Source organism: Oncorhynchus nerka, linkage group LG27 (assembly GCF_034236695.1).
Source record: "Oncorhynchus nerka isolate Pitt River linkage group LG27, Oner_Uvic_2.0, whole genome shotgun sequence".
Taxonomy (NCBI): domain Eukaryota; kingdom Metazoa; phylum Chordata; class Actinopteri; order Salmoniformes; family Salmonidae; genus Oncorhynchus; species Oncorhynchus nerka.
Window position 1 is genome coordinate 24140723 of NC_088422.1, and position 27544 is coordinate 24168266.

A 27544-nucleotide genomic window follows, 5' to 3' on the forward strand; every position below is an offset into this window, starting at 1 on the left:
CACCATTACGAAACTTCTATTCAATCAAGTTTAAGCTCCATGTAGCAAATTTGCAATAACATTTTATGTTGACCAAATTCTACACTCTCATTGACCTCCATATTTATTTTGTGGGTTGATTTTTGTGGGCAGATTTGGGGTGGAGCAAAACCTCTTCCTCTCTGACTAGACTGACTATACAGGTAACGATGTGAATGTTCCAACGCAGCAGAGGCTTTGACAACTGTAGGCTACAAAATAAGATGTGATATTTGTTGAGATAAGAAAAATTCATGCAATTCAAGAACCCACCTCTTGTGTCAGCACTTTAACCACGAGTCCAGTGGATTCGTGCTTTACCTAGGTGAGTACTGTACTTTTTCAATGTAACTCATTTGACTTTTTTACTCAAATGTACATGTTTTTTCAAATACAACATTATGTAAGTTAAAAAATATTGCGTGTATTACATACTTCATGTAAATGACATTTTATTGACTTACCTTTATAGACTAAAGTAATGTGATATGACGATTTGGGTTATGTTGGCTACAGTAGTTAGTCTTTGGGCTGGTGAACAATGGGAACTTGGCCTGAAATAGCCATATAAATAACTAGTATGCCAAATTCACAATTTTACTAATAAACATTTACACTTGGATACATCATTTTATTTTTGTTAAGATAACATAAATTTAAAAACAATGTCTAAATGTAAATGTTTATTATTAATATCAAATGTTTTCTCACAACCATATTTTATATTGAACAACACCAAAAGCAAATTCAGTAACTTTCTATGAGGTCATACACAAGCTCTCCACAACCCACCTAAGCGTTGCCCTGAGAAACTACCATCACATAACCTTGTGAATTATCTGGGTTAGTCAGACCTGTATTGACCCGTATTACCTGTATTTATTTTGATTTTGAATGGCCCACAATGTCATAGCCACTGTTTGTGGTGATGGGTCACGGGTGCAGCAATAACATTCTTAGGCACATCTCTTTTCTATCGACTGTTTTGGGTTGTTAGTCTTTCGTCTTTCAGTTGTTTATATCAGGGCAGAGACTCAGAAAAATGGACTTACCAACAGGGTAACACAGGGTAAAAGTACTAAACACTAAATATGTTTCAGTAAGTAAATTAAGCTGTTATTAATCATAACTGCCAGAAGTGTGTTTTGAAATTAGGCCAAATGATCCCAAATTGTGCAAGAATAACCTCCCTCATTCTAAATGCTCATCTTATCCCTCCTTGATTGTGATTAGTGATCTCTTTAACCTCCTCTTTCATTTGACTTTGCACTCTCTTGTTCTAGTAGCGAAATTCCTTAGATCACATAAAGGAGAAATATAGCCCTGAAGAATATGGTTGCAAAGTTTGTGTCCAACTTTTCACATACTACCACAAATTTTACTCAAGTGCATCTCTAATATTTAATGCAGAGAAACATAGTGTGTGTGTATGCATTGTGAGAGAGTTTACTAAATAAATGTGTAGGATTTAGAAAGCTATACCAGCTATGCTACTTTCAACACCCCTTTCTGGGTCAGTGCAGTGTGTCTATTATCTTCCTTCTGAAAATAATCACTTAGTCAAGGGCCCTAGTGACAGGACCCTACCGCTCACAGTGCTTTAAACTGAAAACCGTCTCAAAGTCCATTACCAGATGTCTCATCTTTGATCCACTCTCTTGTGTTGACTTGTAAAATGTCAAGACTGGGGGATTTCTTAACTTTGTGGTTAATGGCATTTCATTGATGTTGCTGTGAATGAGTTAGATGTCTAATTCCTTTGATGTCTAATCATTATGTATTTTCTCCTCTGTTACATTTAATTTGGGGGCCAATGGTGTATTTAAAAGGCGATATTTATGATTTATTTATGGATTTGCTAAGTTCGCCGTATTGTACATTGCTCTCCTTTACTGTTTTTTGTATGGTCATTAGCATGATACATGATCCCAATTTTAGCTTCAAGATGCTGGTAATATGAAAAACCGAAAAAGTAGACTGTGCTGATGTATTGGCAAACGTACATTGAACCATATCGTGGGGCATAGTTTAAAAACTCAGTGGATAGTGCTAAAACAATGACGTCCCATCTGAATTCTGCCATCTTTATGCACATTTGCCATTGTTTACCCTTTTATGTTTTTTTTTAATCAAGTAAAAACAAGACCTTTGTAGCTTTAACTTAAGCCATGTGATGCCACATCCCTTTCCAGGGCCCACCATCACTGTCTGAGGTTAGGGGCAAGATGTGGGGAGAAGTTGGAGGGGCGTTGGTGTTGTTGCTGCTTTCGGAAGTCTTGGACTGCATTGGTAAGTTATAATAAAGGCATGGATGTAACTGTTGCTGCATCGCAAACAAACAACATATTAGTCTTGGGAATTCAGTTTTTTTTATTGGGATCATATTGTATTAATCTAAGTTGGCATTGTACACTGAGTGTACAAAACATTAGGAACATCTTTCTACTGTTGAGTTGTACCCCCTTTTGAACTCCGCATTCCACAGGGATGCTTGCCCATGTTGACTCCAATGCTTCCCCACGGTTGTGTCAAATTGGCTGGTAGTGGATCTCTACTCCGAATTGCTTGCTCCATCTCATCCCACAGATGCTCAATTGGATTGAGATCTGGTGACTGGGCAGGTCACTGCAGGAAGCTGAATTCACTGTCATGTTCGTGGAACCATTACTGGACAATCATAGCCTTGTGGCATGGGCCATTATCGTGCTGAAATGAATTTACAGATGGATACACTGCTGCCATGAGGATGCATGTACTCATGTGGTTTTCTCCATACCCTAGTCCTCCCATCAGAGTGAAATTGCAGAAACCAGGCAATGTGTTTCCAATTCTCCAGTGCCTCATGTTTTCGTTTCTTTTGCCTACTGCAACCACAGTTTCTTGTTTTTTGCTGAAAGATGTGGTACTCTGTAAGGTTATTGGCAGCCGTACCCCATTTGTGTCAAGCTACGATGAGTTGTGCATTCTTTTATGGGTCTTTCGGCACCAATGTTATACTGGACTGTCAATTGACTAACTGTAGCCTGTCTGTTGCTCTTCACAATTTGTGTCAGTCTCCTTTGTCCTCTTTCATCAATGACCAGTTTTCGACTACTGGCCTGCCTTTAGCTAGATGTTCTTTGGGTGGTGGACCATTTTTTGATACACTAGGGAAACCGTTGAGCATGAAAAACCCAGCAGCATTGCAGTTCTTGACACACTCAAACCGGTGCGCCTGGCTCCTAATACCAAAACCCATTCAAAGGCACTTAAATATTTTGTCTTGCCCATTCACCTTCTGAATGGCACATATACGCAATCCATGTCTCAATTGTCAAAACATTGTCTTAAAAATCATCATTTAACCTGTCTCCTTCCCTTCATCAACACTGATTTGAAGTGGATTTTTTTTTTACATCAATAAGGGATCATAGCTTCACCTGGATTTACCTGGTCAGTCTATATCATGGAAAGAGCAGGTGTTCCTAATGTTTTGTACACTCAGTGTATATGGTGTGTCTATATACTACCATTCAAATGTTTGGGGTCACTTAGAAATGTCCTTGTTTTTGAAAGAAAAGCCATTTCTTTTGTCCAATAAAATAACATCAAATTGATCAGAAATACAGTGTAGACATTGTTAATGTTGTAAATGACTTTTGTAGCTGGAAACAGCTGTTTTTTTAATGAAATATCTACAGAGGCCCATTATCAGCAACCATCACTCCTGTGTTCCAATGGCAAGTTGTGTTAGCTAATCTAAGTTTATAATTTTAAAAGGCTAATTGATCATTAGAAATTCCTTTTGTAATTATGTTAGCACAGCTGAAAACGGTTGTCCTGATTTAAAGAAGCAATAAAACTGGCCTTTTTTAGACTAGTATTGTATCTGGAGCATCAGCATTTGTGGGGTCGATTACAGGCTCAAAATGGCCAGAAACAAAGAGTCTTTCTTCTGAAACTCGTCCGTCTATTCTTGTTCTGAATAATGAAGGCTATTCCATGCAAGAAATTGCCAAGAAACTGAAGATCTCGTACAACGCTGTGTACTACTCCCTTCACAGAACATTGCAAACTGTCTCTAACCAGAATAGAGAGTGGGAGGTCCCGGTGCACAACTGAGCAAGAGGACAAGTACACTAGTGTTTAATTTGAGAAACAGACACCTCACAAGTCCTCAACTGGCAGCTTCATTAAATGGTACCCGCAAAACACCAGTCTCAACGTCAACATTGAAGAGGCGACTCCATGATGCTGGGCTTCTAGGCAGCGTTCCTCTGTCCAGTGTCTGTGTTCTTTTGCCCATCTCAATCTTTTATTTTTATTGGCCAGTCTGAGATATGGCTTTTTCTTTGCAACTCTGCCTAGAAGGCCAGCATCCCGGAGTCGCCTCTTCACTGTTGACGTTGAGACTGGTGTTTGCCCATCCTTGCTCTACTGCATCTCTCATTCCTCTCAAGCTTCGGTCGAGTGTATTTTCTGACTGTAAGACAGTTGCCTGCCCAGCTGGCCCATCCAAAGTACACCTAAACTATATTGAAACTTATTTCACACATATATAATAATAATAATAATAATAGATGTGGCCTAAAGACAAGATTAAATTGACAATAGTCTGATGGGTGACATTATTAATTGTCAAATAGAGAATGAAGAGACTGATGCCCAGCGTGCATTGACAAAGAAGGGAATAGAGCATACCAAATAGCACTTGTTCCATATCATCCTACTACAGAGGTCCATGCAGGCCAGATGTTTTAATTGCTATACCCTATCAGAAAGAGCAGATTCCAAGGTTTCTAATGAACCTATTTTTGCCAAACAACTCTACAAATTGCGCACATGGTCTCTGTTTCAATATATTACTTTTTCCTAGAATTACTGTCTCTATGCATGTTCCTCATGTATGTAGGCTACTGTCGACAATCAGCAATAGTCATTTTGGAAAAATATCCTTTAATATTCTTCTGTTATCTTTTACAGTAAGTGTACAATGGAATATGTGTGTTGACTGTGGTAGGGCAGGGCCTGTGATGTCTGCTAAACTAACAAGTTGATTTCATTATTGATATGGCCTGGTTACTAAGCACAGGTAATTAAAACTCAAAACATGCTATTTTGAAATAAATTGTCTTGTAGACCTATCATGTTTTTTATTACCTTCCTAAATTAAAATGATTGTCCTTCTTTGTGATTGTGTATATTAACACTAGAAAGACAGGGGGCATCCTAATGACTCAATACAAATGTAAATGTTTAATTACTCTGCCATTTTGAAAGATTAATACAGTAAATAAGTCTATATAAACACACTGTCATTGTTAGAATCTTAATATCACAAACAGAACCAGATTTAGGAGGGCATGTCATTTTTTGAATGATTTCCCCGTTACCCCTCCTCTCGACAGTTGGGCCTGCTCTGTAGTGATGGGCATTCCGAGTCTTTGAGCCGGCTCATTTGGCTCCCAAATCGCTCTTTGTTCAAAATGTGTAAATCCCAAAAGGCTGCCATTATGTCAGATCTTGAAATGCGTGTTCAAATACATGTTTACCTGGCCAAATGATTAGCCTTTTTTTACCCACTGAAAAAATCAGCGTGGAGCAGATTGAGGCTTTCTTCCCACTGCTCTAAAGATGATTCACCATCTTTAGAGCAGGGCTCTCCAACCCTATTCCTGGAGAGCTACCCTCCTGTAGGTTTTCACTCCAAGTAATAATTGTAAACATTATTGTGCCCGAGTGGTGCAGTGGGCTAAGAGCACTGCATCTCAGTGTGTCACTGCAGTCCCTGGTTCGAATACAGGTTCCATCACATCCGGCCGTGGTTGGGAGTCCCATAGGGCGGCGCACAATTGGTCCAGCATTGTCTGGGTTTGGCTGGGGTAGGCTGTCATTGTAAATAAGAATTTGTTCTTAATTAGCTGACTTGCCTAGTTAAATAAAGGTTCAATTTAAGAAAACATTAAAAAGCATAAGTAGTGGGTTGGTGTGTGTGTGTCCAAGAGTGTCAGTGTAGGCATGATAGGCAAATATACTCTGAGTATACCAAACATTAGGAACACCTTCCTAATATTGAGTTTCACCCCTTTTGCCCTCAGAACAGCATCAGTTTGTCAGGGCATGGACTCTACAAGGTGTCGAAAGCATTCCACAGGGATGCTGGTCCATGTTTCCAATGCTTCCCACAGTTGTCTGGATGTCTTTTGGGTGGTGGACCATTCTTGATACACATGGGAAACTGTTGAGCGTGAAAAACCCAGCAGTGTTGCAGTTCTTGCACCTACTACCATACCCCGTTCAAAGGCACAAATCTTTTGTTTTGCCCAGTCACCCTCTGAATGGCACACATACACAATCCATGTCTCAATTGTCTCAAAGGTTAAAGAAGGATTTTTAAGCCATCTCCTCACCTTCGTCTACACTGATTGAAGTGGATTTAACCAGTGACATCAATAAGGACTCATTGCCTTCAACTGGTCAGTCTATTTCATGGAAAGAGCCAGTATTCTTAATGTTTTGTACACTCAGTGTACATTTTAACAGGGCTAAAAAAGTGACTCGTAGCAGGAATATATAAATACTTATGGTAATATACTAATGGCAATATTAAATGTGAACAGGAGTAATAGTCACTAGTAGCAGGATAAATAGATTGAAACTAATGGTAATTGCAATCAATAATCAGTTAACAGTATTGTAGTGGTAGTAATACATCTAATCAAAAATAATTTTAGTGGTAGTTGTTAACCATTTAACAGTCTTATGGCCAGGGGGATAGAAGCTGTTTAGAAGTCTGTTGGTCTGATCCTTGATATACCGCCTGCTGGACAGGAGCACGGAGAACAGTCCATGTCTCGGGTGGCTGGAGTCTTTGTAAATTTTTCGGGAATATAAATATAGATGTTCCACAACATGTTATGTGCAGGTAGATTGTCATGAGCTAATGTCCAGCTGTGGCATGTGTGTGCACCCAGGTATCTCTCCCCCAGGGAAACCTGTGCTCATCAACTGTAGATCCCCTGAGAAGGAGACCTTTACATGCCGGTGGGACCCTGGTTTTGATGGAGGACTACCCACAACCCACCACCTCTATTACCAGAAAGAAGAGTTCGTAGCACTCATTTTAATAATTTATATTTTTGTTGTGTCCACTGTTGATTTGTAGGTCTAGAGTCAAGACCACTCTTATTATGATTATATGGTGGTAGTTCTAGTTACCCAGCTTCAACATTATTGATATGTGTACTGAAGTTGTCCTGTGTCAGCACTGAACACCATTGAAATCCACTGACTGTAGAAAAGTACTAGCTCAGTCTCCATACTAATCATGTGCAAGATCAATCAACTGATTACACAACTTTGTTGGTGAGTTACCTCTGACTTATCAATATCCCCAGAGCAGCCAATCAGCCCTGCATTGCAAAACAGACTTGAGTGTTCACGTGTTGTATTTATCTACATTGATGTAATGCAAGTTTACTGTGATGCCCGCACCAGCACACATCACCAGCATTCACCCCTATGAATGTCAGAAAAGATCTTGTTTGTCTTTGTGCAGCTCCTATGGAATGTACGAGTGTCCAGATTACCAAGCTGCAGGGAGCAACTCGTGCTTCTTCAACAAGAGCCACACCTCTATATGGGTCAACTACAACATCACAGTGGTGGCCATCAACTCTCTGGGCAGCACTGTCTCTGACCCGCTGGAGGTCGATGTTATGTATATTGGTAAGCTGCTCTGCTGATGTTAGAAATAATCAACCCATCATTCATGCATTAACATTTGTTTTTTAATTAGTTTACACTTTAGGTAGCAGAGCTTGCAGAGCACAAACCTACAGTAGAATATTCATCAGTCACCATATGTCAATTTACTGTAAAGCAGTATCCCTGAGATCAACTTGCGAGAATAGAAAAATACTCACTGACTGGTTTGGACACAGGAACCACTTGAACTTACTGGACTAGAATGAGGATGAACTGGTTTGGGTCCTGTGCATAACTTGGATCATGTTTCATATCTTGTAGTATGTGATTACATGCTCTCGACCCGACTGTGTAGGCTCTGGCTTACTTGTTGTTTGTTTTGGCATTGGATAAATGTAAAGAAAACAAATTGGGTTATTGATCTGATACTTTATTGACATGTGGCTGGATCTACTTCATTATGACCAAAAAACAAACAAATCATTGAAAAACAGGAAAACAAAATATTACTATGTTTAGATTTTACATTTATAAAACCTGATGTGATTTGCATATGTTTGAGCAAACATCCATTCTTATGTCTATATAGAGCAGGGATGGGCAAAACATCTGAACTCATCATGAGGGGCTGCAGGGACTTGCGGGTTTGTGTACCCACATCCATACCCACATACTGTATGCAGTCAGTATAGCCTTTTGGAAATTGCCCTCACCTTGCGAGCAAAACATTTTAGCGCCACCCCTCTTGACAGCGGAGGGAACGTTTTAGAGTTCATTTCCTGTAATTCTACACATCTTGCCATGGGGCGTAGAGAACATTTTACGGTTTTGAAGGAAGTTCTCTGCAATTCTACATATTTTGCCATGGGACAGAGAGAAGATTTCGTAATTTGATAACTCGTGCAATTCTACTCATATTGCCATGGGGCAGAGTGGAAAATGTGCGGTTTTACAACTAATTTCCTGCAATTCTACATATTTTGCCATTTGTTGAATAGAAATGTTTGCAGTTTTTTATATGATATCTGCGTGATAATGGTGAATGAAATCAATGGGGGGCCCCACGGTTGGTAATTCGGCCATGGTTACTACACGTTTAGATAGCTGGCTAGACTAATTTACCAATCTAATACAATTTAGCTGACATGGGTCAATTGAGCGACTGTCAGTGACTGACATAACAAGAGAAAAGCTGCTGATGCACAACCACATTTCGAAATTGCACCTTGTGTATTCTACTATTCTAACACTCAACAGTAAGTTGAGCTCGACTGAGGTCTCCACAATCCGCGAGTCTACAAAAGGCGGGGTGGGCCTTCAGTTGCCCATCCCTGACATAGAACTTAATGAATATGGATCAAGCCTATTGGAGCCCTACAGAAATTAATTGTGTTCTATCTGTGCTTCATGCAGTCCAGCCCAATGCCCCAGAGAATGTGACAGTGTCTGTGGTGGAGACTGAGGAGAGTCCACACCTCCTGGTGAAATGGGAGCCCCCTCACGAGGCCGACACACGCTCTGGCTGGATCACTCTCACCTACCAACTACGGGTGAAACGACAGAATAAGAAGGAGAGCGAGTGGGAGGTGTGTGTGTGGATGGGTTACTCTATAGAGTAGACAGTCAAGGCAAAAAGAGATTTGATAAATTCCCTGTTATTTATTTGACTCTCATTGCAGTTTACTCAGTGAGGGTCAATATGTAGGGATGTGTATGAAGTTAGAGTTTAAGAAATGTAAACGTTGCCTTATTTATTAACTGTTTAGTTTCCATTTAGTTGATGTTATATATAAACAGTTGGTCAGGTCCAGGCTCTTCTTAGTTTCCTTGTATTTGTCTTTATAGGAGTATGCCTCAGGGAAGCAGACCCAGTTGATCATCTACAGTCTGCATCCAGGAGAGGTCTACATGGTCCAGCTTCGCTGTAAACTAGACCATAGCCTCTGGAGCGAGTGGAGCACCACTACACACACAGAGGTCCCTGATTGTAAGATCTTTTATGATTATTTTATTTCCCTCAATAAGTTGCAGAGCTCAATGGTTCTATTCTATCTTGGTCTTTACTGTACCACTTTGTGGCATCCAAGGTGGTTGATGTACAGATGGGATCAAGGTTAAGTGTCCACCAGTAAGATAATTTCAGATAAGCAGAAAGTGCATAGTGAACATACTTGGACATACAATACTTAGTGTTGATATACAGCAGGGTTGTGCTCAATTCAGAATTTTGGACCTGACTCTTGGGAGAGGCTATACGGACACGTCTGCAGGGTAGGGGAGTTACGGATCACATTTGAACTGTAACCCGTTACGTTACCAGCAAAAATATTGTATTTAGATTGCAGATACTTTTGAAAAACGACATGATTACTTCTAGGATTACTTTACATTTCAGAAAGGATGTTTGCAAAAATAATATGTGACCCCTTTCTATTTTCCCAATGACATTCAAATCATCATTGAAAAAAGGCGCAAGTTTAAGTTTGTTCTGTCTGAACGAGTCTGACCACAAGTCAGAGACTACTATGATGACACACCAAATTTGTTTGATGGATTGCGAGAAAAGAGCAGAAAAGAGCAGGAATAGGCTAACGTCCAAGCTATGTCTTCCAATGGTGTAGCAGTCGTGTAGCATATAGGAGACATGGATAGCATTTATTCATATCTAGGCTACATAGGGCATTGGTGTGAATCACACTGCTGCTCTCATTTGTCAATTTGTTCTTTACGGCGACTGATTGCTGTGGATGGCTGTTCACAAATGTACGTATATGTGTATTTTAAACCAATAATGGTTGAATTGAAGAAGTTTAAACTGTCTATCAATCATTGTTTTTGTGACTAGGGGTTTATTCATTACGGAAACCGTTTACCGTTTAAGCAAAACAAGACTTTCTATTGGACAAATTCAGGTAGGTCCCTCTCCGTTTCGTTATGTTTGTTTGCAACAGCTGCAGTGATAGTGCGGATCCCACCCAGCCTATCAAATAAAAGTTTGAATTCCTCCCTTTTAAACTGCCCCGTGGTATTGTGCTCCATACTGTCATAAACAAGTTTAATTTAAGAACACCACAAGTGGGGCTTTTATTGCTCAATCTAATTTGTGCTGATTCAAAAATAAAATGTCCATAGGCCTAACAGACACATGCTCAACCTGGTACACTTTTGATAGACTTAAACAGCTGCAAATTATCGAGATATCAAAGTGTCACCAACAAAAAGGTAAACAATAGGCCTATAGCAAATGCAGCATATGGCATACATTTTTCACATGCAAATGGCACTTTTCGGTAGTGTTCAAAGCATGCCATTTTTAGAGCAGCATTCCTTTTTCAACTCGAATCAATGAGCCAAATCAGTCCTCGATGACAACAAAATCATAAACAACAGAGTAGGCTAATTAGTCCTTAGTTTTGGGGTTATGCTTAGGTAAAACAATTTGGTTCATCTGTACTTCCATATTTCCATGTCCTATTCTTGAAGGTAAAGGGGTATTAAATTAATTGGAATGACTGGAAATCTGACAGACTTTGGTTTTTAATGTAAAGATATAATTTAAATCAAATCGAATCAAATCAAATTTTATTTGTCACATACACATGGTTAGCAGATGTTAGTGCGAGTGTAGCGAAATGCTTGTGCTTCTAGTTCCGACAATGCAGTAATAACCAACAAGTAATCTAGCTAACAATTCCAAAACTACTACCTTATAGACAAAAGTGTAAGGGGATAAAGAATATGTACATAAGGATATATGAATGAGTGATGGTACAGAGCAGCATAGGCAAGATACAGTAGATGGTATTGAGTGCAGTATATACATATGAGATGAGTATGTAAACAAAGTGGCATAGTTAAAGTGGCTAGTGATACATGTATTACATAAGGATGCAGTAGATGATATAGAGTACAGTATATACGTATACATATGAGATGAATAATGTAGGGTATGTAAACATTATATTAGGTAGCATTGTTTAAAGTGGCTAGTGATATATTTTACATAATTTCCCATCAATTCCCATTATTAAAGTGGCTGGAGTTGAGTCAGTGTGTTGGCAGCAGCCACTCAATGTTAGTGGTGGCTGTTTAACAGTCTGATGGCCTTGAGATAGAAGCTGTTTTTCAGTCTCTCGGTCCCAGCTTTGATGCACCTGTACTGACCTCGCCTTCTGGATGATAGCGGGGTGAACAGGCAGTGGCTCGTGTGGTTGTTGTCCTTGATGATCTTTATGGCCTTCCTGTGACATCGGGTGGTGTAGGTGTCCTGGAGGGCAGGTAGTTTGCCCCCGGTGATGCGTTGTGCAGACCTCACTACCCTCTGGAGAGCCTTACGGTTGTGCGCGGAGCAGTTGCCGTACCAGGCGGTGATACAGCCCGACAGGATGCTCTCGATTGTGCATCTGTAGAAGTTTGTGAGTGCTTTTGGTGACAAGCCAAATTTCTTCAGCCTCCTGAGGCCTTCTTCACGATGCTGTCTGTGTGGGTGGACCAATTCAGTTTGTCTGTGATGTGTACGCCGAGGAACTTAAAACTTACTACCCTCTCCACTACTGTTCCATCGATGTGGATAGGGGGGAGTTTCCTCTGCTGTTTCCTGAAGTCCACAATCATCTCCTTAGTTTTGTTGACGTTGAGTGTGAGGTTATTTTCCTGACACCACACTCCGAGGGCCCTCACCTCCTCCCTGTAGGCCGTCTCGTCGTTGTTGGTAATCAAGCCTACCACTGTTGTGTCGTCCGCAAACTTGATGATTGAGTTGGAGGCGTGCGTGGCCACGCAGTCGTGGGTGAACAGGTAGTACAGGAGAGGGCTCAGAACGCACCCTTGTGGGGCCCCAGTGTTAAGGATCAGCGGGGTGGAGATGTTGTTGCCTACCCTCACCACCTGGGGGCGGTCCGTCAGGAAGTCCAGTACCCAGTTGCACAGGGCGGGGTCGAGACCCAGGGTCTCGAGCTTGATGACGAGCTTGGAGGGTACTATGGTGTTGAATGCCGAGCTGTAGTCGATGAACAGCATTCTCACACAGGTATTCCTCTTGTCCAGATGGGTTAGGGCAGTGTGCAGTGTGGTTGAGATTGCATCGTCTGTGGACCTATTTGGGCGGTAAGCAAATTGGAGTGGGTCTAGGGTGTCAGGTAGGGTGGAGGTGATATGGTCCTTGACTAGTCTCTCAAAGCACTTCATGATGACGGAAGTGAGTGCTACGGGGCGGTAGTCGTTTAGCTCAGTTACCTTAGTTTTTTTGGGAACAGGAACAATGGTGGCCCTCTTGAAGCATGTGGGAACAACAGACTGGGATAGGGATTGATTGAATATGTCCGTAAACACACCAGCCAGCTGGTCTGCGCATGCTCTGAGGGCGCGGCTGGGGATGCCGTCTGGGCCTGCAGCCTTGCGAGGGTTGACACGTTTAAATGTTTTCCTCACCTCGGCTGCAGTGAAGGAGAGTCCGCATGTTTTAGTTGCGGGCAGTGTCAGTGGCACTGTATTGTCCTCAAAGCGGGCAAAAAAGTTATTTAGTCTGCCTGGGAGCAAGACATCCTGGTCCGTGACAGTGCTGGTTTTCTTTTTGTAATCCGTGATTGACTGTAGACCCTGCCACATGCTGCCATCAATCCACGGTTTCTGGTTTGGGAATGTTTCAATCGTTGCTATGGGAACGACATCTTCAATGCACGTTCTAATGAACTCGCACACCGAATCAGCGTATTCGTCAATGTTGTCGTCTGACGCAATACGGAACATATCCCAGTCCACGTGATGGAAGCAGTCTTGGAGTGTGGAATCAGATTGGTCGGACCAGCGTTGAACAGACCTCAGCGCGGGAGCTTCTTGTTTTAGTTTCTGTCTGTAGGCAGGGATCAACAAAATGGAGTCGTGGTCAGCTTTTCCGAAAGGAGGGCGGGGCAGGGCCTTATATGCGTTGCGGAAGTTGGAATAGCAATGATCCAAGGTTTTTCCAGCCCTGGTTGCGCAATCGATATGCTGATAAAATTTAGGGAGTCTTGTTTTCAGATTAGCCTTGTTAAAATCATATCATTATCTGTAGTAGAAAGCAATGGGTGAGAAGAAGCCTACATAACCAACCCATAAAGAAAAATATAACATCAATTTATGGCCATCTATGTAAACTTCAACATGAATTTATCCTACAATAGATGTCGTTCAATTGCTAATATAATTTGTTTGTCTTCTTCTAAGGCCTCTTTAGCAGGTAGGTTGATGTTATTGGGATGAGTCTTGTCTTTGAGGCAGAACTGAGCGATTTCCACTAGATGGGCCAGCTGCAAAGTCAAAATATTGGGTATATTGTAAAAAAAAATTATAATAATTTTTGCTTTGTGGTCTCAATTTAAAGTTATGGTTAGGCATTAAGGTTAGCAGTGTGGTTAGGTTTAAAATCAGATGTTATGACTGTGGCTGTGCCAGATAATAACCTGTGCCTTTTACAGGCTTCCCAGTTGAAACATTTTGGAACTGTTCTTCCATATATTATGACAATATTTCGGGATTTTTTTTTTTCGTTTTGGCCACATTACATTTTTTTCTGGAGGCAAGCCAAAGTTCGAAACCGAAGTCTTACGCCCCTTCGTCGGTGATTGGTCAACAGTAGGGATTCTTCAATAAAGTATTTGTTGTCGTTCAACGCTAGACGACTCGTTTTCATGCAAATGATTTCATTGAGAAATACTGCACCAAACATTTTACTAAGATGTAAAATTATTCAACTATATTTTCCTTGGCAAAAACATCAGAATTAATAACAGATTTCTTTAATTAGCTTAGATTAATTCTGACAACTTTGAGGTGGTGTATACTGGCTACGGCGTTTCAAAATGGACAAACAGTACTATTGCCGGTCTTTTAAGGGATTATGCAAGTACACTCGTTCAGTGCTGTAACGATGTACACTGAAAGTTGGGAACAAGTTCAGGGAGTGAATACATTTAATTAATAAATGAACAAAACAAGAAACACAAAACAGCGGATCCGACATGAAACAGGAACAATGACAACTGGGGAAGAAACCAAAGGGAGTGACATATAAAGGAGGTGATGGAGTCCAGGTGTGTCATTATGCGTGTAACGCTGGTGACAGGTGTGCACCCTAACGAGCAGCCTGGTGACCTAGAGGCCGGAGAGGGAGCACGCGTGACAAGTGCTGCATAAAGGGAAAGCCATCTAAAAGTAATCAGATTACGTTACTGAGTTTGTGTAATCCAAAAGTTACATTACTGCTCACAATTTTGGGCTGGTAACTGAAAATTCCAGAATATTATGTCATGGCTTTAGAAGCTTAAGATAGGTAAAATGACATAATTTGAGTCAATTGGAGGTGTACCTGTGGATGTATTTCAAGGCCTACCTTCAAACTCAGTGCCTCTTTGCTTGACATTGTGGGAAAATGAAAAGAAATCAGCCTCAGAAAACAAATTGTAGCCCTCCACAATTCTGGTTCATCCTTGGGAGCAATTTCCAAATGCCTGAAGGTACCGCGTTCATCTGTACAAACAATAGTATGCAAGTATAAACAACATGGGACCATGCAGCCATCATACCGCACAGGAAGGAGACGCGTTCTGTCTTCTAGAGATGAACGTACAGTGGGGCAAAAAATATTTAGTCAGCCACCAATTGTGCAAGTTCTCCCACTTAAAAAGGTGAGAGAGGCCTGTAATTTTCATCATAGGTACACTTATACTATGACAGACAAAATGAAGAGAAAAATCCAGAAAATCACATTGTAGGACTTTTAATGAATTTATTTGCAAATGATGGTGGAAAATAAGTATTTGGTCAATAACAAAAGTTTATCTCAATACTTTGTTATATACCCTTTGTTGGCAATGACAGAGGTCAAATGTTTTCTGTAAGTCTTCACAAGGTTTTTACACACTGTTGCTGGTATTTTGACCCATTCCTCCATGCAGATGTCCTCTAGAGCAGTGATGTTTTGGGGCTGTTGCTGGGCAACACGGACTTTCAACTCCCTCCAAAGATTTGCTATGGGGTTGAGATCTGGAGACTGGCTAGGCCACTCCAGGACCTTGAAATGCTTCTTACAAAGCCACTCCTTCGTTGCCCGGGCGGGGTGTTTGGGATCATTGTCATGCTGAATGACCCAGCCACATTTCATCTTCAATGCCCTTGCTGATGGAAGGAGGTTTTCACTCAAAATCTCACAATACATGGCCCCATTCATTCTTTCCTTTACACGGATCAGTCGTCCTGGTCCCTTTGCAGAAAAACAGCCCCAAAGCATGATGTTTCCACCCCCATGCTTCACAGTAGGTATGGTGTTCTTTGGATGCAACTCAGCATTCTTTGTCCTCCAAACACGAAGAGTTTAGTTTTTCCCAAAAAGTTATATTTTGGTTTCATCTGACCATATGACATTCTCCCAATCTTCTTCTGGATCATCCAAATGCTCTCTAGCAAACTTCAGACGGGCCTGGACATGTACTGGCTTAAGCAGGGGAACACGTCTGGCACTGCAGGATTTGAGTCCCTGGCGGCGTAGTGTGTTACTGATGCTTTGTTACTTTGGTCCCAGCTCTCTGCAGGTCATTCACTAGGTCCCCCCGTGTGGTTCTGGGATTTTTGCTCACCGTTCTTGTGATAATTTTGACCCCACGGGGTGAGATCTTGCGTGGAGCCCCAGATCGAGGGAGATTATCAGTGGTCTTGTATGTCTTCCATTTCCTAATAATTGCTCCCACGGTTGATTTCTTCAAACCAAGCTGCTTACCTATTGCAGATTCAGTCTTCCCAGCCTGGTGCAGGTCTACAATTTTGTTTCTGGTGTCCTTTGACAGCTCTTTGGTCTTGGCCATAGTGGAGTTTGGAGTGTGACTGTTTGAGGTTGTGGACAGGTGTCTTTTATACTGATAACAAGTTCAAACAGGTGGCATTAATACAGGTAATGAGTGGAGGACAGAGGAGCCTCTTAAAGAAGAAGTTACAGGTCTGTGAGAGCCAGAAATCTTGCTTGTTTGTAGGTGACCAAATACTTATTTTCCACCATAATTTGCAAATAAATTCATTAAAACTCCTACAATGTGATTTTCTGGATTTTTTTCTTCTCATTTTGTCTGTCATTTTGTCTGTCATAGTTGTGTACCTATAATGAAAATTACAGGCCTCTCTCATCTTTTTAAGTTTTGACTAAATACTTTTTTGCCCCACCCCAAAACCGCCATAAAAAAGACAGGCTAGGGTTTGCAACTGCACATGGGGACAAAGATCGTACTTTTTGGGGAAATGTCCTCTGGACTGATTAACAAAAATATAACTGTTTGGCCATAATGGCCATCATTATGTTTTGAGGAAAAAGGGGGAGGCTTACAAGCCGACGAACACCATCCCAACCGTGAAGCACGGGTGTGGCAGCATCATGTTGTGGGGGTTGTTGTGGGGGTGCTTTGCTGCAGGAGGGGACTGGTGCACTTCACAAAGTAGATGGCATCATGAGGGAGGAAAATTATGTGAATATATTGAAGCAACATCTCAAGAGATTAGAAGTTAAAGCATGGTCGAAAATGGGTCTTCCAAATGGACAATGACCCCAAGCAAACTTCCAAAGTTGTGGCTTAAGGACACCAAAGTCAAGGCATTGGAGTGGACATCACAAATCCCTGACCTCAATCCCATAGAAAATGTGTAGGCAGAAGTGAAAAAGTGTGTGCGAGCAAGGAGGCCTACAAACCTGATTCTGTTACACCAGCTCTGTCAGGTGGAATGGGCCAAAATTCACCCAACTTTTTGTGGGAAGCTTGTGGAAGGCTACCCAAAACATTTTACCCAAGTTAAACAATTTAAAGGCCATGCTACCAACTACTAATTGAGTGTATGTAAACTTCTGGCCCACTGGGAATGTGATGAAAGAAATAATAGCTGAAATATATCATTATCTCTACTATTATTCTGACATTTCACATTCTTAAAATAAAGTGGTGATCCTAACTGACCTAAGACAGGGAATTTTTACTATGATTAAATGTCAGAAATTGTGAAAAACTTAGTTTAAATGTATTTGGCTAAGGTGTATATAAACTTCTGACTTCAACTGTACTATAAAGCATAGCACCATCATTTTCAGTACAGGGCTACAACTACACAATGAACTTGAATACCTTTAAACAGTGAAATACAATATAATGATGTAGCATACACCTATACAATTGCAGGGCTTGCACTGGGGGAAATTATCCAATACAAATACAGGGTTAAATGTCTGAAATGATATGACAACCACAACAGAGTTAGACAGCTCACAGTAGCTAGCTCGCAGTAGAAACTACTAGTTAGCGTAACCATAAAATGACGACATCGTCGCAGAGTGCATCTTCAGACATAAACACCTTTTATTTTATTTAAGTTATTTAACTAGGCAAGTCAGTTAAGAACAAATTCTTATTTACAATGACGGCCTACCAAAAAAGGCCTCCTGTGGGACGGAGGCTGGGATTAAAAATATAGGACAAAACACACATCATGACGAGAGACACCACAACACTACATAAAGAGAGACCTAAGACAACAACATAACATCGCAGCACCACATGACAACCCAGCATGGTAGTAAAACCACATGACAACCAATATGGCAGAAACACAACATGGCAGAAACACAACATGGCAGCAGCACAAAACATGGTACAAACATTATTGGGCACAGACAACAGCACAAAGGCAAGAAGGTAGACACTACAATATATCACGTGAAGAAGCCACAACTGTCAGTAAGTGTCCATGATTGAGTCTTTGATTGAAGAGACGGAGATAAAACTGTCCAGTTTGAGTGTTTTATGTGTGGGTTTTTTTATAGCTTGTTTGTCGCTAGCTGCAGTGAACTGAAATGAGGAGTGACCCAGTGATGTGTGTGCTTTGGGGAACTTTAACAGAACGGGTGTTGTATGTGGAGGATGAGGGCTCAAGTAGGTATTTCAGATAGGGTGGAGTGAGGCCTGAGATGGTTTTATAAATAAGCATCAACCAGTAGGTCTTGCGACGGGTATACAGAGATGACCAGTTTACAGAGGAGTATAGAGTGCAGAGATGTGTCCTATAAGGAGTCTTGGTGGCAAATCTGATGGACAAATAGTAAAGAACATCTAGCCGCTCGAGAGCACCCTTACCTGCCGATTCTATAAATTACATCTCCATAATCTAGCATGGGTAGGATGGTCATCTGAATCAAGGTTAGTTCGGCAGCTGGGGTGAAAGAGGAGCGATTACGATAGAGGAAACCAAGTCTAGATTTAACCTTAGCCTGCAGCTTTTATGTTTATGTATATTTTATGTTGTACTTTTTACCCCTTTTTCTCCCCAATTTTGTTAATTCCAATTGCTGCAACTCTCGTACGGACTCTGGAAAGGTGAAGGTCAGGAGCCATGCGTCCTCCGAAACACGACCCTGCAAAGCCGAACTGCTTCTTGACACACTGCTCCCTTAACCCGGAAGCCAGCCGCACCAATGTGTTGGAAGAAAACACAACTGGCAACCGAAGTCAGCGTGCATGCACCCAGCCCACCACAAGAGCACGAGGACATCCCAGCTAACAAGGACATCCCAGCCGGCCAAACCCTCCCCTAAACCGGACGACGCTGGGCCAATTGTGCGCCGCCTCATGGGTCTCTTATGTTCGTGGCCGGCTGCCTGGGATCGAACCTGGGTCTGTAGTGATGCTTCAGCACTGCGATGCAGTGCTCTAGACCGCTGCACTATACGGGAGGCCCATAGCCTGCAGCTTTGCTATGTGCTGAGAGAAGGACAGTGTACCATCTAGCCATACTCCCAAGTACTTGTATGAGGTGACTACCTCAAGCTCTAAACCCTCAGAGGCAGTAATCACACTGGTGGGGAGAGGGGCATTCTTCTTACCAAACCACATGACCTTTATTATGGAGGTGTTCAGAACACGGTTAAGGGCAGAGAGCTTGTTGGACACTAAGAAAGCTTTGTTGTAGAGTGTTTAACACAAAATTCAGGGAGGGCCAGCTGAGTAAGACTTTATCATCTGCATATAAATGGATGAGAGTGCTTCCTACTGCCTGTACTATGTTGTTGATGCAAATTGAGAAGTGCGTAGGGGGCCTAGGACAGAGACTTTGGGTACTCCCTTTGAGACTTTGATAGAGGTAGTTAGCAGACCAGACCAAAGACCCATCAGAGACAGCAATACTCCTTAGCCGGCCCAAAATAATGGAAAGGTTTACTGTAGCAAAAACTTTGGTCAAGTCATTAAAAATATCAGCACAACATTGCTTAGAATCAAGGGTAATGGTGACATCATTTAAGACCTTTAAGGTTGCAGTGACACATCCATAACCTGAGCAGAAACTAGATTGCATACCAGAGAGAATACTATAGACATAAAAAAGCCAGTCAGTTGATAATTGACAAGTTTTTCCAACACTTTTGATTAACAGGGCAAAATAGAAATAGGCCTATAACAGTTAGGATCAGCATGATCTTTCCCTTTTTAAATAGAGGACGCACCATGGCTGCCTTCCAAGCAATGGGAACTTCCCCAGAGAGGAGAGAAAGGTTAAAAAGGTGAGATACAGTCTTGGCGATGTTACGGCCTGCAACCTTAAAGAAGAAACTATCCAAACCATCTGACCCAGATATTGTTTTTTGTGGTCAAGTTTAAGGAGGTCCTTTATCACCTTCGACTCAGTGACTGCCTGCAGGGAGAAACTTTGTAGTGGGGAAGGGGAGGGAGGAGCATCAGAGCTAGTTGCATTAGAAGTGGTGGGAGATGAGGAAATGTCGGACGGGCATGGCTGAGTCAAATAGGACTCCTGACTTAATGAAGTGGTGATTTAAAGACCTCAGCCATGTGCTCCTTGTCAGTAACAACCACATCATCAACATTAAGGGACATGGGCAGCTGTGAGGAGGAGGGTTTATTCTCCAGGTCTTTAACTGTTTTCCAGAATTTCTTGGGGTTAGACCCACAGAGAGAAGTGCTCCTTAAAGTAACAAACTTTGGCCTTCCGGATAGCCTGAGTGCACTTATTTGTAATTTGCCTGAACGAGATCCAGTCAGCCTGAGTATGCGTGGGCCTCCCGAGTGGTGCAGTGGTCTAAAGCACTGCATTACAGTGCTATCTGTACCACTAGAGATTCTGTGTTCAAGTCGCAGCCAGCTGCGACCGGGAGACCCATGGGGCGGCGCACAAATGGCCCAGCGTCGTCCAGGTTCGGGGAGGGTTTGCCCGGCCGGGATGTCCTTTTCCCATTGCGCACTAGCGACTCCTGTGGCGGGCCGGGAGCAGTGCACGCTGACACGGTCCCCAGGTGTATGGTGTGGATCTCGTTTAGAAAGTAACGTAAATGTAATCCGTTACAGCTGACCTGCACACCTGGTGCCCAAATTGTATGTTGCGCAGCTGAGAGTCAAGTGGAGACGAATGGATTTGGTTCAGTCAGTTGTCATGACGTGGCCCTCTTTGGGTATAGCGAGTACCATCCCCCTCTCTCTTCCCCCTACACCCAGGTTCTGTTATCTCAGGTCGCAAATTCCTAGAGGAGACTCTCTCCTCATTGCCAGGCAGTATAGAGAGAGAGTTTCACAGTAGAACAAAGGAACTTATTCTACATCACAGAACTTGAGAACTCAACAATATCCATGTTTTGGAGAATGTGTAAGCGGTCGGTGGAGAAGCCAGCTACGACCGGTCCGTTTTGTTTCATGTTGTGACCTCGTTGAAAGACAATACAGCCACATTATCATAACTCTGTTTATACAGGAGCCTCCGTTATGAGGTTTGCATCTAATTATTGTATCAAATTAATGAGTAAAGATGAAACTATTTGTGAAATTATGTAATGTGATTTTGAACCATTAATGTGAGAGAGTTGTATTCCCTTCAAAGTTTAACAAAGTCATTGGCCCGCCCCCGTGAGCACAGACATGATCTGGCTCATAGTACAGCCCTTTTCTACTGTTCCGAATAAAAACCCCACCTGGAGAAATCCTCTTTAGGCAATGTGTACCTCGATCACAGAGGGGGCGAAGATTTGAGTAGAGACCACAAAAACCTCAGTATAAGATAAGGGTGTAATGGTTGTTGAATTCCTAACCAACCACGTGGGGCATTGGCTACACGGGTGGAAATGGTTCAACTCTGAGACTATCGATACCGACAGAATAAGAGCAAATCTTTAATACTAATTACTAGTCTTCAGCAAGGAATTATGTCGACCTGGAATGCGAAGACCAACGACCGCCAAAACATCTATTCTATAAGAACATTTCTGAATGGGACTCTGAAGTATACATTCTAACCACGAGAGACTTCATGGGAGCAGAGAGAGACGGGCGGATGAACTTTCCAACAGAGATCACGACGACACCCTGAGTGTCAATATGTATTGATTGCAATTATTCCCGACTGAGTGAGCTTTCATGTGCAAAGGATTAGCATTTCAATCAATATAATTATCAACTGTGTAGTGACTCTTGTAATTCCCGCCCTTCCCAGTCCACACCCACTTCCCGTTGTCCACCAAGCCGCCATATCGGCTTAGCCCACTAGGGAACCTCCCCTATCATTTCCTTGTAACCATATCTACTGTTTGTTTGTTTATGCATTTCTGTGATTATTTAGTTAGTTAGTAAATAAATGATTAAGACAATTGGTGTATGGATGATTCATAGTAAAGGCTGGGTTCATGCAGATAACAAACAATTTACGACGTTTGGAATGAGACTAACGTGAGGTAAAGAATAATTAATTAATTAGAAGACTAATTGATCAGATATTAAAATATCTGAAGAGTTATATTAGGAAAATTATAACTTTAATCTGAAGATTTTCCTTGGTTCCCTGACTTCCTAGTTAATTACATTTACATGATTAGTTTAATCACGTAATAATAATTACAGAGAATTGATTTGATAAAATAAGTCTTCAATTTAATGAAGCCAAAGACACGACACAGTCATCCTGATGAGCCCCTCCCAGCAAGATATACTGAACAGAAATATAAACGCAACATGCAACAATTTCAAGATTTTACTGAGTTACAGTTCATATTAGGAAATCAGTAAATTTAAATAAATAAATGACGCTCTATGAATTTCTTATGACTTGGCAGGGTTGCGGACATGGGTGGGCCTGGGATGGCATAGGTCCACCCACTGGGGAGGCAGGCGCAGCCAATCAGATTTTTTTCCCCCAACTGGTCTCAGACGATCCCGCATGTGAAGAAGCCAGATGCGGAGGTCCTGGGCGGGCATGTTTACAAGTGGGCTGCGTTTTTTTTTGTCCGGTTGGACGTACTGCCAAATTCTCTAAACAACATTGGCGGTGGCTTATGGAAGCAACAGCTCTGGTGGATATTCCTGCAGTCAGCACACTCCCTCAATTGCACACTCCCTCAAAACTTTAGACATCTGTGGCATTGTGTTGTGACAAAACTGCACATTTTAGAGTGGCCTTTTATTGTCCCCAGCACAAGGTGCACCTGTGTAATGATCATGCTGTATAATCAACACTTTACATGTTGCATTCATATTTTTATTCAGTATAGTTTATTCTGGCTAGCTGGCAACAACGGCAGCAGCATTGCCCTAGTTAAAACCTGTAAAAGAAAGTCGTTCATTTGGATGGGTGAGGGAGAAATAAATTGTAGTATTGGTCACCATCTGGATGTCCTCTTGACATGCCAATTAGTTAACATAAGGACAAGCCGTTGCGAATGACCAGTGCAAGGGTGTTGCTAGCCTGTTTGCTTCGGGTGACCGAAGAGGCTAGTACTTGCCGACGTGAGTAGCTTCCCACTGGGCCGAAGTTGCTTCCCACTGGGAAGCTGTATCACATGTCGGCGGTGTTAGTTAAAGTGGCCAATTTTTTTCCATCCCATTTGATTTGATTTCGAGAAGGATAACAGCCTTCACAAGAAATAACTTGTAGTATTGGTATTGGGTACTGGTAACAGACTGGATGTCACCGTTATATAGTTTACTGCTCAATGGGCAGAGTATGCACTGCAAGCCGGTAACACAACAGCGTCCTTCGCTTTCGCAGTAAGGAGGGAAGTAGCTGGATAGTGTAGCCAGGATCAGGCCAGGGTGACAGCTAAAGCATATGTATTGTAGCGATATTCACAGTAAATGTAGAACTATGGCATTAACCTCTAAATTTGTGTAAATAAAAAAATTACAATTACTTCTGAACAAGCTTGCAAGTCCCAACTTCGGCAGACAAGTTTTTAATTATCCCTGAAGTTTCGAGCCAAATCTTTAAACTAGAGGCTGGGAAGGGCTCATCAGGACGACTGACCGAACTAAATCTGTTCGTCGACTCTTGTTCTGCGACATACTTCATCAATTAGAGCACCAGGTGTGTACGTAAAGCCTCTCCCATTCAATTATAATTTAATTGGCCACACCCCACATGATGTCAAATGTTTTATTTTAGTTTGAGTGACAGGATGTAAAATGTAATTCAGTGCAATTCAAAGAAACTCCACAAAATCATTAAACATGAGAGTTTCATTGAATCTGACAGGTCACACTTCCAGATCCATATCATTTTTCCCTGGAAACAATGTTTATATACTCTTTTAACCTTAGTGCTTAGAGTAGCCAATTATATTTCCACCAACTTTTTTTTGGTTTGGCTTCTTTTTGAAGGCTTTATGGTAAACTTGAGGGTTAAACTAATGCATTCTGGCAAGATTTAGGTGATTAATTAAATATAATATTTGTATACAGGTTTTGTTATTCTTAATCATTAAATGTAATGGTTTGTCCTGAAAATAAAATGTTTCAACAATATTTTATATGTATATACAGTACCAGTCAAACGTTTGGATACACCTACTCATTCAAGGGTTTTTATTTTTAATATTCTCTACATTTTAGAATAATAGTGAAGACATTAAAACTATGAAATGACACATATGGAGTCATGTAGTAACCAAAAAAGTGTTAAAGAAATTGGAATATATTTTATATTCTTCAAAGTAGCCACCCTTTGCCTTGATGACAGCTTTGCACACTCTTGGCATTCTCTCAACCAGCTTCACCTGGAATCCTTTTCCAACAGTCTTGAAGGAGTTCCCACATATGCTGAGCACTTGTTGGCTGGTTTTCATTCACTCTGCGGTCCAACTTATCCCAAACCATCTCAATTGGGTTGAGGTCGGGTGATTGCGGAGACCAGGTCATCTGATGCAGCACTCCATCACTCTCCTTCTTGGTCAAATAGCCCTTACACAGCCTGGAGGTATGTTGGGTCATTGTCCTGTTGAAAAACAAATGATAGTCCCATTAAGCACAAACCAGATGGGATGGCGTATCGCTGCCGAATGCTGTGGTAGCCATGCTGGTTAAGTGTGCCTTAAATTCTAAATAAATCACTGACAGTGTCACCAGAAAAGCACCATCACACCTCCTCCATGCTTCACGGTGGAAACCATACATGCAGAGATCATCTGTTCACCTATTCTGCGGCTCACAAAGACACAGCGGTTGGAACCAAAAATCTCACATTTGGACTCATCAGACCAAAGGACAGATTTTCAGCGGCCTAATATCCATTGTTCGTGTTTCTTGACCCAAGCAAGTCTCTTCTTATTATTGGTGTCCTTTAGTAGTGGTTTCTTTGCAGCAATTCGACCATGAAGGCCTGATTCATGCAGTCTCCTCTGAACAGTTGATGTTGAGATATGTCTATTACTTGAACTCTGTGAGTTCAAGTCTATTACTTGAACTCTGGTTACTACATGATTCCATATGTATTATTTAATAGTTTTGATGTCTTCACTATTATTCTACAATGTAGAAATTAGTCAAAATAAAGAAAAACCCTTGAATGAGTAGGTGTGTCCAAACTTTTGACTGGTATTGTATATAATGACATGTTTGATGTTTTATGTACAAGATGTATATTTGTGTAGATTGCACCTTATATAGAATAGAATAGGCATTTGAATTTCACTGAATTAAATTCTATTTCCTTTTAATTAAAATTTGAATTGCATTCTGTATCCTGTTTACTACTTCAATTAAAACTCAATAACTGAATTGGAATTCATGAGGCATTCTCGATTACATCTGAATTGAACGCAACCCTGATATACAGTATGCATTTGAAATTAATTCTGAAGCGGTTCTCTCCCATGTGTGTGTTTGTAGACTTTCTGAAGGAGCGATCGATCTGGATTGTGGTCACCGTCTTTTCTGCTTTTATAATCCTGCTTGTTACCTTCACCCTGGCCATGAAGAGAAAATAGTATATATTTTCCTTAAACAGAATATTTTAAAAGTTTTATTTTCAAACGATTCATAATATATTCAAATTGTGAGTACAATAAAAACTATCTTCTTCTTTTTTGTCCCAGTGTGAAGCATTGTCTTCTGCCTCCTGTTCCTGGTCCAAAGATATCAGGACTAGATTCACAACTCCTGAAGGTAAAGTGCAATATACTTGTCCATCTTATACTAAATTCTTATTTTGCTCTTCTCCCAACCACCAGACATCACAGAAACACACACACAAAAATTATTCAGAGAATTTAGACATGCAGGTCTACATGTTAATATTTCCCTCTTCCAGTGTTGTTCATCTTATGCAACTCTCTTCCAGAGTGGGCGGTCCGAGGACATTTTAAGCTCTCTGATCAACCAGAGCTTTCCTCCCACCATAGCCACTAAGGACCAGCAGGTGGACTATCTGCTGGTGTTTGATAGTGAACAGGTGACACCAGATCTTCAGAATGGACAAACAAGGACAAATAACTCCATAGATCATGGTTGCTATGACCACAGCCTTTTGATGGAGGCTAATAATAAAGAAGTAAAAGTTGGAGGCAGAGAGACGGTGGAACAGGGTTATTCTGAGGGGCTTGAATCTACTTTTAGGAAGACCAAGAGCCTGTCCACTGACGTTACATCTCACCCATATCCTCAGAAGAAGCCATTCAACAATGTTACTGAAACGCCAAAGCAAGCGCCTGTTTCCAGCAAGTATCGATCCTTAAGCCATCATAAAGATCTCTGGGACAGCTTAGCCAGATATCTAGACTACAGGGAAACAGTGGTCAAGAGCCAATCAAACTGTGATGACAAACATTTGTCATCACAGAATATTGTGACTCCCTCGAAGGCCATTGGTTGTGTGGAGGTTCAGAGGTGGACAAAGAGCATAGGCCTACAGGTGCTTGTACCTAAGATGGATAAGAGGCAGGAGGACTATAGCAAAGTGAGTGTGGTGGAGAATGATAATGTAGTGCTGCTCAAGAGAGAAACGGTCCCCCTCAATTGCATTTCCTGTAAGGTAGGAGGCAATCAATCAGAGAAATGTCTCCAACAGAAGCCATGTAAACCTAATATGACAGTGCCTGCAAAAGAGGGAGTGCATATAAGATCTAATGGTTATGTGGAGCCTGTCACTATGTCACACACTTTATAAAATGTAATTGTCTGAAATGACATTCCAATGTAGCAAAAAAATTAAATACTCGGGATTGTGACATTTTCACTGACAAGAGAATTGACTATATCATGTTGCTCAGGATATTGTTTTTGTATGTACTGTATAGTGAGCCAATAAATATGGTATTTTCTGATTAATATATTTCTTGAGATTAAAACACTCACCACAGGTTTCACACAAAGCATAACAAGCAAACTCACTTAACTATCCATATTCAAGAGTTAAGACAGATGAATGTTGAATAAGATTATTCATTGTAATTGCTTAAAACAAGAATAACTGATTCGCTGTACAGATTTGATCATTTTGATTTGGGGGCAGTTTTACTGCATTGACACTACAGTCACATTCAAAATGATGCATCTGAAGGAATAGAATGTAA

At 41.3% G+C, this 27544-nt stretch overlaps 1 protein-coding gene across 1 annotated transcript; it reads left to right on the forward strand.

The window, feature by feature from the left end:
- The first annotated feature begins 224 nt into the window (after positions 1-224).
- Positions 225-27295, forward strand: prlrb (prolactin receptor b). The gene is made up of 9 exons (XM_029637426.2): positions 225-343; positions 2211-2307; positions 6972-7104; positions 7556-7725; positions 9118-9290; positions 9550-9691; positions 25863-25959; positions 26069-26138; positions 26314-27295. The coding sequence occupies exons 2-9, from the start codon at positions 2244-2246 to the stop codon at positions 27136-27138; spliced, it is 1674 nt and encodes a 557-aa protein (XP_029493286.2). The 5' UTR covers positions 225-343; positions 2211-2243; the 3' UTR covers positions 27139-27295.
- Positions 27296-27544: the final 249 nt, after the last annotated feature.

Excerpts from the sequence above, each read along its gene's own strand:
- prlrb (XM_029637426.2), top strand. The coding sequence starts at position 2,244 with ATGTGGGGAGAAGTTGGAGGGGCGTTGGTGTTGTTGCTGCTTTCGGAA. Across the intron at positions 2,308-6,971 it reads GGAAGTCTTGGACTGCATTG|GTATCTCTCCCCCAGGGAAA; the intron begins GTAAGTTATAAT and ends GTGTGCACCCAG. Across the intron at positions 26,139-26,313 it reads TAGATTCACAACTCCTGAAG|AGTGGGCGGTCCGAGGACAT; the intron begins GTAAAGTGCAAT and ends ACTCTCTTCCAG.